General features: G+C 27.8%; 1 protein-coding gene across 5 annotated transcripts; it reads right to left on the reverse strand.

The window, feature by feature from the left end:
* Positions 1-1,661: 1,661 nt before the first annotated feature.
* On the reverse strand, positions 1,662-6,098 carry LOC114163973 (CBL-interacting serine/threonine-protein kinase 9-like). Of its 5 annotated transcripts, XM_028048394.2 has the most exons (14): positions 5,613-6,094; positions 4,329-4,400; positions 4,138-4,245; positions 3,976-4,050; positions 3,825-3,878; positions 3,601-3,726; positions 3,409-3,498; positions 3,179-3,298; positions 2,986-3,093; positions 2,742-2,858; positions 2,590-2,646; positions 2,306-2,380; positions 2,144-2,215; positions 1,662-2,021 (listed from the first exon to the last, which is right to left on the reverse strand). In XM_028048394.2, exons 1-13 carry the CDS (start codon positions 5,853-5,855, stop codon positions 2,153-2,155), a joined length of 1,308 nt encoding a protein of 435 aa, XP_027904195.2. In that variant the 5' UTR covers positions 5,856-6,094; the 3' UTR covers positions 1,662-2,021; positions 2,144-2,152. The 5 variants fall into 5 exon arrangements, with proteins under 5 accessions (XP_027904195.2, XP_027904196.2, XP_027904194.2 ...); XM_028048395.2 differs by having other exon boundaries at positions 1,662-2,215; positions 2,742-2,822; positions 5,613-6,098; XM_028048393.2 differs by having other exon boundaries at positions 1,662-2,215; positions 5,613-6,088.
* Positions 6,099-12,820: the final 6,722 nt, after the last annotated feature.

Raw genomic sequence — 12,820 nt, forward strand, 5'->3', positions numbered from 1 at the left:
TGAGCCACACGGCTTCACTTGCTCAATTAATTTAAGTGCAACAATTATTTTGTAACCGCGTTCTAGTTAGGAAATGAAAGTGAATCCATTTATCATGATTTGGACTAAAAATAGTTAATCCATTATATATATATACATATAATTAATAGATTGATTGGTTTCACCAAACATTAACATTAATCATAACTAAAAAGTAATATCGAAATCATTCAAAAGTTATCCAACAACATTCTATGATTAAAAGAATTAAAAGGTCAACTTATATAATTAAAACTAAAAAATAATTATAATGAAAACAAATGATAAAGAGATGTTTTTTCAATTCATTTTTAACCGTCTTTCAAATAGGTTAAACAAGTAAAGTTCATTTCAACTCAAATTAAAAAAAAAAAACATTTATTTTTAATCCATCCAACCCAAATATGTGATTGTTGCATGATACATCAATTATCATCTTGTAATATGATTTATTGACAAAAATGATTTATAACTTTTGATGCAGTGATAAAAAATTGTTTATATGTTTAAATAAACATAAACTTTAAGAAAAAAAAATATAAATATTACTACAACAATAAAACTAATTATATTTCAAGTAGTATAGTGCTCGCTTAACTAATGATAGACATCAACAAAGTCGACTTAAACAATTTTTAAGTCAATATTATCTTTTAATAACTAAAAGTATTAATATTGGTGACATTAAATTCTTTTAAAAGAAATTATTATTATTTTTATAAAAAATATTAGTGTTGATTTATTGTATTCTATATTTTTAAATGTATTTTTATAAATATAAAATTGTTAATGTCAAATTAGCATGACTAACACCAATTTTAATATATATTAAAAATAAATGAAATTAATGTTTACTTAATTGACACTAATTTCATTTATTTTAATATTTATTAACGTTATTTGGCTAACGCTAATAACATAATTTTAATATTTATTTAATCTATAATAATATATAATAAAAATAATAGAATATTTTTAATCCAGTAATTTATTTTAAAAAAAAATTATTGTAATCCGTTTTGATTTGACTTTAAATCAGCCCGAACGCAAATTTTTTTGCTAAATACATTCTATTTAAATTGATAACATCTGTGAAACTTTAGTCGTAATTAAGAGTGATTGAAAATAAAATCTAGTGATAATCAAGATACTAAGATGCTGCTGAATGTTTTTAAAAATATTTATAAATTTTAATTTTTGTTCATGTTGACTCTAATTAATCTGTAGACAAACTTAATGGAAGAACCAAATAGCAGAAATTTTCATACCGGAGTTGAAGTGTGGAATACAATGGTTAAAATTATAATTTATATAGAATTGTTTGTGAACTATCATTTTCAAAATACAATTCAAAATTAATTAAAGCAAAATTGAGTTTACCAATCAACCATGAAAAAAAAGTCTATAAATGCCACCCAAACACAAAAAATATTCTAGTCAATCCTGTCTTATATACCTATGTTTTTGTTGTACCCGACAATATGTGGAATCGAAAAGTAACTACGCCAAACTTAATTTAATTTTTAAGGTTTCTTTATTAATTTACTAAGAAACTATATAATTTTTTATAGAAAGGCTAATCAGCACTCTTTATTACTAACGAAAACTTATTAAAAATTACACATTTCGATGTATGCCAGTAATCATGATTTTTAGCAAATTTTAATTAATAATAAAAAATATTACAAAAAACGTCAAAAAGATATTGCAAACTTCTATAGTTAGAATATTATGTGCAGTAGTTTAATAACACAGATAACTCAAATCTAAGTGCAAGTATTATACACACTCCAAGTCCTACTTCTACTAATTTTTCCCTATTTACATTCTACTCTAAGTGCAAAGTATTCATTTTTCAAGAATACATCGTCAAAGATGAAGAAACAACATTTTTCCTTAACCATATACACACTATTTTTCTCTCATATCCAACATCCAACCAGACACTTCCAAAGATTTTGCAAAGCACTGGGCGTTCCATGAACCACAGAATGATAGTGGCACTAGAAACAGAACATAACCGAGTTATGAACGAATCAAACAAATCATTGAAGAAGTGACCCTATTGAAGAGGTTGTTGTGGATAAAATGTTACATCATCAAAACGTTCTCTTTCATATGATACCTTAACTCTTCACTTCTTTTCTTCTGTATGCCACACAATGTCTTGCAACCCTGATGAGAAGATTTTGTAGAACTGCATATAAACCAGAGAGGGATGTCATCATAATTTATCACAAGACCAAAGAAAAACAGACAGAAAAAAAACGTAAGAACTTTCACATGCCTTATGAAACTCAAGTGTATCACCCCCTGTCTTTCGCAGCTCCACCATGTGCACTGAGGGAGCCACTTCAAAAACCTGACAACAAAAACCAGTGGAAACAATGAATTTCGGTCAGAGAACCTTGGAAAGAAGTCAACGAAAATCTATTGCTTCCTATGTTCTTCTTCTGACACAGTAATTGTGATCAAAAGACTAATTTTTGTACTGTCATGTGACCACAAATAAGAAAGAGAAAGAAAAAGAAAGAAAAAGAAAGACTTTATCATGAACAAATGTTTCAGTACCTCAGTGGCCACCGAAAGGTGACCCTTCCTTCCGTTCTGGTCACCTTGCAGCTTCATCTGCAGCATTTAGATATGCGTAAGAAACAATACTCTACAACAGACCAATAATGTCCAATGCATAGCAAAATTGAAGAGAATCAATCCACCTTTACCTTATAATTTTTCTTTTGTACAATAAATCCCAGGGGCTTCGCTGCTTCTTCAATTTTGTGCATAATTTCAATTGCAGGGCACTGTGAAGTAAAACAGGTTTCTTGCTTCACTTCATCCTACAGTGTTGAGATACATAAAACAGAGAAGCAACAAGCAACACGCAACACGCATCAAGCAGAAGGAATAAATACAAAGAGAAGCATGAAAACGTTAACATGATCAGATAACAAATCATTGACATACCGTTTGCATCTCGAACAAATTCTCAAGATTGAAACTTTGTGACCTAGATATGAGCTCAAAAGCGTTGATGTAGACGGGTTTCACTTTTTTTCCTGTCACTAGATTTTTCTACAAACCAAAGTGAACGAATAAACAACAGAATTCCCACCGTGGATGAAAGAAGTTGAGTACAAACTTGACCAAAAATCAGTACATTAGAGTCGTTGAAGGCGAAAGCTACATCATCTACGCTTAGGTCCTCTTCAGTAAAAGAAGTGGGTTTGTATCCTTTTTTGAACCACTCGTCTTTCAAGAGCTCAGGAATTTTTATCCTCTGCAGAAACACGCAAATACAAGAACTTGAAGGGTAAATTACAGAAGCAATCTCAGAAAAATAATATAGTAATGACCCAATAGAAAATGAAGCAAACATTCGAAGCTAACCGTTTGAGGGTTGGGGTCTAGAATGCGTTTCAACAGTGTCTTTGCCTGTGGTGGAAACCATGATGGACAAGAGAATTCTGCCTTGACAATCTGAAATTTTTAGCAATGTTTTAGATTTGGACTTGTATGAATAATGATAAATTCTCATGTCATAGGTGATAACAATAATAATAATAATGTAAAATAACTTACTTTCTTGAACAGAGCCATGGGAGTTGGTGCATCAAAAGGCATGAACCCAGCCATAAGTACAAAGAGAATAACTCCGCAAGACCAAATATCAGATGTAGAACCAACATAGCCTTTATTATGAATCACCTGATACAAATGGCACATAACATACAATTTAGTGCAAGTTTTGAAGGACTAAAGATCAATGTATCATTTTACAATGAGTTAAGTCCTTAAGTAGATACCTCAGGAGCAACATAATTTGGTGTTCCACATGCAGTGCGGAGAAGTTCATCCTCCTGCAATATTACGTAACAATTTGAAGAAAGTTAGGCCTAAGATCACATGCAAATGAATCGTGCATGAATCCAATAAGGAAGAAACTATATATCTTACTTTCTGCGTGTACGTACTCAATCCAAAATCTGAAACTTTAAGAACACTGTTCGAGTCCAGAAGAAGATTCTCAGGCTGCAAAATTCAACGAAGATGGCCATAAAAAAAATTGAATCTTGATCAATCTTATGAATCTATATTTACAAGTAAAAGTTGAAAGACCTTCAAATCTCTGTGATACACGCCTCTACTATGGCAGTAGTCAACAGCATTAATAAGTTGTTGGAAATAATTTCTAGCTTCATCTTCTTCAAGTTTCCCCTTTGCAGCCTAGAAATCAAAGAAGCATGTATGTAATCAGATGCAAGAACATTAACAAAACGAAATGAAAAAGAGAAATAAATAAGACTTACTATTTTGTCAAATAGCTCTCCCCCATCAACTAACTCCAGAACAATGTAAATCTTTGTTTTGCTTGCCATCACCTATCCTTTAATAAAGGACATATATTGACTGAATAAAGTGAATGCATGCAGTGGATTCAAAGAATGAGAAAAACATTAGTTACATTATATAAGAGTTTCAAAGAATGATCAGATAAAAGTTTTAAGCGTGATAAAACTCTAATCAGAAAGTTACTTTCATAAAAAGAGTTTTGCAGAAGAGTCAAAAATGTTAATGAAAGAAATTGGTGCAGTGGTTACAAGTTGCTTTCAAAAGAGACTAAAGTTCCCTCAGGACCATGGAGTGTTTTGTATTAATTAACGTTGAACAGTTTTTCCACTAAACCAGATCATCAATTTGGTCATGAACTTGTGTCAGCTGGTTGTAATGATGATTCGATCTAGCTTTGAAATTACAGAAAAAGTTTGAAACTTTGTGCTATTTCGGCAGTATCACGTGTAGAGTATATATGTTTCATAGGATAGTGGGATACTTTTTGTTCTTTTTGGATTCATGCACATGTTCTTTAGAGTGGTCATATTTAAGTATTTTTAAAGTACTTTGCTAGAATTCTTTTTATACTATATTATTTATCAGAAACATTAGAAACACGTTCTTTTTACGAAAAAAATTGAAATTTAATAAAAATCTAACAATCTCGTCAATTTTACATTGTATTTAATAAATCTCTTTCGCGACTTCATACTTTTTAATAAATTTTAATTAATAAAAAAAACATACTAAAAATAGTGTGTTTAAGAATCCTATTTATTATATTTATATTTATCTATTTTCTTTCTACTTTTTTTTATATATTGCTAGTTAATATTAGAACATACAAATTAGGCTGAGTTTGAGAGTTTTACAAACGAAATCTTTATTTTAATGAGAATCAATTTTTTGCTTAACTAAGCTTACTAAAAAGCTATTTTAAGATAAATAGTTTTGTTCGGATGCAATTGAAAAAACCAATGTTTACGCAGAAAAAAAAAACGTATGAAGTTCATAAAGAACAAAAAAAGAACTTATTGATAATTAATCATAAAATATAAATTTTAAGATCCATGAGAGCAATTTATTCATTGTAAAAAATGACTAAATTTCAGTTCAAACATCCAACTTATTCTATAAACATTTTTTTTATGAAAACAATTGAAATTAGGGATAAGATTAATTTTGAATGAATTTAGTTGACGATAAATTAGACATGGAAAGAGATAATATAGGAAGAAGTGTTATGATAGGATAGGAACCTCAAATATTTTAGTAACATTTGGGTGATTGATGAGTCTCATGGAAGATATTTCTCGCTGGAGCTGTTCCATCATGTTGTGGCGGAGGACATGTTTGCGGTCCAGGATTTTGATGGCAACCTTGTTACCGTTGTTGACGTGTCTGGCGAACTTCACCTTCGCAAAGCTTCCTTCTCCGATGGTTTTTCCCAACTCGTATTTCCCAACCACGACACCACCACCTTTTGCTACCTTAACACTCATTTTTCCTTCTTCCTATGCTCTTTTCTTATCCGTTTCCTGCTATGGCTTATATGTGTGTACATGAAGCTCCTACGTGTTTAATCAGTTGCTTGAAACTTGAAATGATTGTAGTTGGTTTTCTCTCAATGGTGAGAAGCTGAGAGTACCAATGGGGAGCAAGGAAAAGAGATATGTATGGGAAAAAGCGAAAAGTGCAGAAGGTCCCACGCGACAGCCTGTGTCACTCATTCATTCGACCTGGGTTTTCCCTTTAAGCCATAATTCCACGTTTGAAAGTGCGTGGCGGGTTTCGTTTAACAAATTAAATTAAATTAGAAATAAATAATAATAATAATTTGATGTAGCTTTTAAGTTAACTTGAGTTTGCATGATTAGAAGAAGAAAAATGAAAAATGCCGACACGATGTTTAGTGAAAATTGAAAGTTTATCCAAATGAATAATTACACACATCATAAAGTAACTAATAATAAAATGATTAAATTAATGGATTAAATGTTATTTTGGTCAAGTTTATTTCATTTAGTCTTTTTTTTTTTCGCATTCAATTTGATTTCTGATTTGTTAAATTATATTTAACTTCGTCATTGACACTACTCACATGTAAATTGTTTTAATTATGACTTTTTGTATTTTATTCAAATAAGTTTCTATTTTAATTAAATTTGTTCAATTTAATCTGACATTTTTTCATTATTCTCAAACCCCACCACTTCATTATGACCCTCATCTTCACCTTCACCCTCCATTTCCATTTCATGACCCTTCACTACTGTCACTACCATCACCACCAAATTAAACCCACCACCACCACCTTGTAACCACCAACACAACCATACCACTACACTAAAATTACCACCACCACTACCAACCTCACCACCACACTAAAATCACATTCACCATCATAAAACCCTTCCACCGTGAGTGTTGTTTTTTGTGGGTTTAATTAGTGTAATGGTGGTGAATGTGATTTTAGTGTGGTGGTGGTGGTGGTTGAAGTGATTGTTGTTTTAATGTGGTAGTAATGGTGGTTGTGGATTTGATTTTATGGTGACAGTGTTTTCAGTGTGGTGGTAGTTGTGTTTGTGATGGTGGTGATTGTAGGGTGATAGTGATGGTTTTGGTTTGGTGGTGGTGGTAGCGACAACAACAGTGATGGTGGTGGTGGTAGCAGTGTTGAAGGATAATGAAATGGAAAGTGATACTAAATTGAATAAATTTAACTAAAATAGGAACTTATTGAATAAATTTAACAAAAATAAGAACTCATTTCAATAAAATACAAAAAACTATAATTTAAACAATCAACTTAATGTGATCATGAACCAAATTGAACACGAAAAAAAAAAGAATCAAAATAATATTTAAACCTAAATTAATTTATGGTATTATGAGTTTGAAAATATAAGACATTTTAGACTAAAATATTTACCTTAAGAAAAGTCAATACGAGAAGATTTTGATTTGTCAGAATTTAAGGAAGAAAAGAAAGAAGTTACATAAATGTCTCATGATTGATACAATGTCTGATTAATCATATGATAAATTTGATAAGTAAATTTTAATGATTTACATTGCGTAACTGAAGTCTATAAGGAACTTCTCTTCACTACCTTTAAACTTTTGAAAAAGTTTACTAAAAAGTTAAAAAATCTTTGATGATGTTTGGTGACATTCGGAAGGAAGAATAACTGTAGTCAGTCCAATAAGTATTGACAATGTTCTTCTAATAGATGATCTGTAGCATAATCTGTTTAACATAAATAAATTGTATAACAATGCATATGATATTGTTTTTAACAAAGACGAATGTATAATTAAAAAAAATATGTTTTTGTTAACAGATAAAATAATATATATATATATATATATATATATATATATATATATATATATATATATATAAAAGATTGAATTAGTTGAGTTATCAACTCATAACATTGCTTGAATTTTGGAATATTGTTCTTTGATATTTTTGGAAGGAATCTTGGTGCTGGATTTGTCCATGAAGATGCTTTGGATATCCTTAGTTATTACTTTCATTAGTTGTTCAAGAGAGACACCCTTCATGATTGTGGTAGTTTCGGTACTCATACATATTATAAGAAGTACGATGATATTTTAACTTATTTTTTTTATTCACTTTTAACTCATCATTTCAATCATTATTAGATCATTACATTACATCACTACAAAAAATTAAAATAGATGAGCTAATGATGATTAATATAATTGATTAAAAATAGGTAAAAAAAAAGGTTAAAATATCATTATCCTTATATACAAAATATTTGAAAAATGAGAAGCTAGTTTGATAAATTTTCTTTTTTGTATCCTTGGGGGATAATCTTAGTAATTTGTTTAAAAGTTTCTCAACAAATATTGGTGTTGAGTCTAGTGTTTTGGGTGAGGTTTTTGTTATTATTATTGCTTTGGAAAATGTTCTAAAAGCCTTGATTGGTTTGAGAATATAGATGGAGGAATGGTTGTTCATGTGTTCCCTCACTCAGCTTAGCTTATTGTGATTTGGATGCTTTAACTTTTTTCAATGATTATATTATTACATTAAACATAAGAGCAAAAGGAAAGCATTAAACTAATCTACCATGTGGGAGAATCCTAACTTCAAAAGTCAACGTCAATTTTATATATAATCGATATTCATGTTAGATTTTATGACTTTGTATTAAAATATCAAAACCAGCCAATCTGACCCCCTAAAAATGGTCCAGCTGTCCGCCATTTTTTTTAATTTTAATTTATGAAATTTTTTTTATATATGAATATTTAAATTTAAATCATATTTAATTATATAAACATTTTCTAAATTTTAAATTGATCAATTAATATTTTTAATTAAAAAAATTAAATATATTTATATATTAAATTATTCTATTATAACTAATAATTAGGATTTTATTGGTAAGTGTTAATGATTTAAATTATAATAATATTATATATTTATATATTTAACAAATTATAATACATGAAATTTAATCTTTTTAATTATTTTAATTTAAAAAAATAAATAAAAATAGAAATGGGTCAGTGGATAGGCTGACTCACCTTTGACTATTAATTTGATAGGTTAATCAGACCAAACAAAAAATAGGTAAGTGGATTGAAAATTCTAACCAATATACTCCATTATTGTTATTTATCTTTCTTGAGCATTTTCTATCTTATTTATCTTTTGCAATGTTCTCTCTCTTCTTGCCTTAAAAGCGACAATGACAATGGTAGTATAGTATGCTTGATTGGTGAAAGGTATTTAGGGCTTTTCGTGGTATTTTGGGTCTGCAACTGGTGATTATGGTGTGTAGGAAGCAATAGCCTAAAAATTAGGGACTAAGGCCACGCCGCTAATATTGGGCTTCTCAGTTTGGACTAGCCCAATTGTTAAATTACAAAAACAAAAGTTATAAGTGAAATTCGACTATTTCTTCTTGTAATTCATTTTTTCTTCTTGCACCCCCATAAAGTCCTCGGTTAAAAAATTGAATAAACCTAAATATATTTTTCACTCTTTCTTCTCTTCTTCTTGTCACTTGTCACCGAATCGCGTCATCACTAACTTCACCTCTAATTATATTTCCTTATCTCCATTTTTTTGGATATGCATTTTTTAAATATATTTCGGATTGAGAAATATATTTCGAAATATGTAATTTAAAATGCATTCTAAAAAATATATTTTAAGTTGTATATTCTTAAAGGTAATATCAAATTTAAAATTATTTTCAAAATGTACTGTTTTTAAATGTTTTTCTTAATTACGTTTTGAATTGTATATTTCAAAAAGTATTTTTACATCTAAAACAATTTTCCAAAATATATAATTTAGAATATATTTTTTTGAAATACAAACTTTATATTTGGAAATATAATTTTATATTTAGAAATACCTTTTAAAATATACAATTTAGAACATAACTTTAAAACATTGTATTTCATGGTATAAATTTCGAAAAATATTTCTAAATTCAGAAATATCTTTTGAAATACATGAGTGTGTATAAAATAAAATTCATTTCGTGCTTTTCCTCTCCTTCATGTTCATCATCACTTACCTCTCTCGCTACTAAATTTGGAATCGCACACACCATAACGTAATTATGTTAGAAATGGTTAAATATGTTTTTGGTCCCTTAAATTTTAGTGAATTTTAAAATTAGTTGATTTTAAAATTTTGGACCAATTTAGTCATTCTTTTTTCGAAATACGTGAATTTAGTCATTTTAATCAAATTTTGTTAAGTTTATTTGATATTTCAAACACGTTTCATAATAATATTTGACTTAACATTAAAGCAAAATTGTGTGAAACAGTATCAACAACTCAAATATAATCTTAAAATATGTACGAAATATCAAATAAACCTAACAAAATTTGATTAAAAACACTGAATCCATATATTTCAAAAGATGAAAGACTAAATTGATCGAAAGTTTCAAATTAGACTAATTCTAAAATTTAATAAAAGTTAAGAGACCAGAAATATATTTAACCCTTTTAAAAAATAGTAATCACTAAAATTATTTGGAAAATAGTAATTATCATGACTTCTGTATATGATAAAAGACATTGAAAACGTTCAACTTATTAGATAGATAAATCTATATGAAACTTATTAGTCAAACGTTCAACTTCATCCCCACTTTTTTTTTTAATTTTAAGAAAGAGAGATAAAATACAAATAAATTAAAGGAAAAATATAAAATGAATAAAAAAGTTAATAGAGATGTGAATAAAAAGACCAATAATATCCTTCAATCCAAAATGGGGTGTGATAGAAAAGAAAGAAAGAAAAATAGGAATAAATAGATTAAAAGTCGAATGAAACAAAGCACACCATGTGTGGAATATTCGGCGTTGCAGCACTAGACAATGAATATGTTCTCCACGACTTTCGATTTAATTATATTTTATTATTAGAAATATCCGTTGTTTCAAAGAATTAACAAGTAAATATGAATTAAAATAAATTTTATGCATTTACCCTAATAAAATAACCGTCAACTGGTTCAATTTATTCGTTTTGTAATATTTGTTTATAATAAACTAACGGATATCTATATAAATTTTATTTACTATATAAAAAATAATTAATCTTTTTATTGATTATTTTATTGAAGTTATATTGTAATAAGTATTAATTATATAAAATCAAATCTTTTAAATACTTATAATTTAATTATTATAGTTAACGTAGTTAGGTTTTTGTTCTAATATAAGGGTAGTTTATTGGTAACATTTAGCTACCTCTTTTTCACCATAATTTAATATTTTCTATTTTTTTTAATTTTATATTATAATTTAAAAATATCATCAAAAAGTAGACAAACAATTTATGTACGGAATCTTCTTCTTCTTCTTATATATATATATATATATATATATATATATATATATATATATATATATATATATATATATATATATATATTGTTATATTAAAAGTAAGTTGGAAAATCATAAAATTTTAATTTATGTACTTCATATCTTCCATATATTTAATACCATGGAATAACTTTTAGATTATGGTGTTCAATAAAAAAAGAATATATACTCCAAAGTAATAAGTACTTAAATATAAACTACTTAAAGATTAAATGAGAACATATAACATTGAGAAAAGAATAAAACTTTGAATTATATTCTTCATATTTTCCATTCATTTGATATCAACGAATAACTTTTAGATTCTAGTGTCCATAAAAAATGGATGTATACTCCAAAATTCTTATCCAACGATGAGTATGTTGCTAATTTATGTTTGAAAATTATTGATATAGATTTGTGTGGTCTACCAAAAGCATTGGATTCGCTTTCTTGCATCTATATTTTGCTGGCTTAGATCGTGGTAACAATTATGTATACTATAAAAAGGAAGTCCAACTTTTGTTATATATATATATATATATATATATATATATAAATTCTTCTTTCATTTTGTTTTTTTTTTAAATTTTTTAATTTGGTTATCATATTTTAATTCTTTTCAACTGGGGTTCTAATTTTAAAATGTGTAACAAAATTCATAACTTTACTTGATTTTTTTATTATTTTTCTTTTAGTTTTTGTAAATTAACTAAATTTTCACATGTCAAATCAGTATTGTGACAAGAATAATGTTAGGTATTATTATCAGCGTCATGTCATATTTTAGTTTAATTCAATATTTGTTATTTTAGTCTTAATTTATTCATTATATTTGTTATGACTTAATCCCAATTTAGTCTTAATTGTTAAAAATGAACTAATTTTATCTCTCTCGAAATAGATTTACAAAATTGTTGAAGGACCAAATAAATAAAATGTATTAAAATTAAAAAAAGTTATCTATTAATTATTTTATACGTGTGAAAAAAAAAATTATAAACCAAAACCTTTTTGAGTGAAAGCTCCACAATGATCAATACAAAAAAAAAAACTAGTTGAGGATAGAAGTGTAATAATATATTTAAGCAAAATAACCCACTCATTTTCATTTCATTGCTTAAGGCATTGAAATTAATGTAAATATTGTTATTCTTTTAGTATTTATACTCATATGGACCAAGAGGGACAAACACACTAAGATAAAAGAATTTTTCTTACATCACTTGGAAGAAATCTCTGGACTAGTATGCCTTGGGGGCTAATGTACTAGTAGGCAGAGAAAAGAACACTTCAGTCTACATGTCAGCATGAATCAAAGGACTAAAAACACATTGACCAATACTATAACATGGGATGAGATACTCAAATATTCACGTAGGCAGTAGGATAAATCACAGTTAAATAAAAGTGGATTAAAGGTAATTAAGTAAGTTGGGAAATCCTAAAGCAAGGTAAACCTATAGACCCTAAGCCCAACAAACAAGACCCATGCAAGTACTATATGTAGTCACTATTCACGAGATATGTTAGTATAATCATTTATTTTTATTTACAACATATCACTTACTTGAGTGTCAAAGTATCT

This window comes from Vigna unguiculata, chromosome 9 (genome assembly GCF_037176805.1).
Source record: "Vigna unguiculata cultivar grain cowpea cultivar isolate G323 ecotype 2 chromosome 9, ASM3717680v1, whole genome shotgun sequence".
Classification (NCBI taxonomy): domain Eukaryota; kingdom Viridiplantae; phylum Streptophyta; class Magnoliopsida; order Fabales; family Fabaceae; genus Vigna; species Vigna unguiculata.

Bases quoted from the DNA above. Each gene is read 5' to 3' on its own strand.
- LOC114163973 (XM_028048394.2), bottom strand. From the start codon at position 5,855: ATGAGTGTTAAGGTAGCAAAAGGTGGTGGTGTCGTGGTTGGGAAATAC. The intron at 3,094-3,178 runs GTACTGATTTTT...TTTGGTTTGTAG, and splicing joins TCGCCTTCAACGACTCTAAT to AAAAATCTAGTGACAGGAAA. The intron at 2,381-2,589 runs GTACTGAAACAT...TTTTGTTGTCAG, and splicing joins ACCTTTCGGTGGCCACTGAG to GTTTTTGAAGTGGCTCCCTC.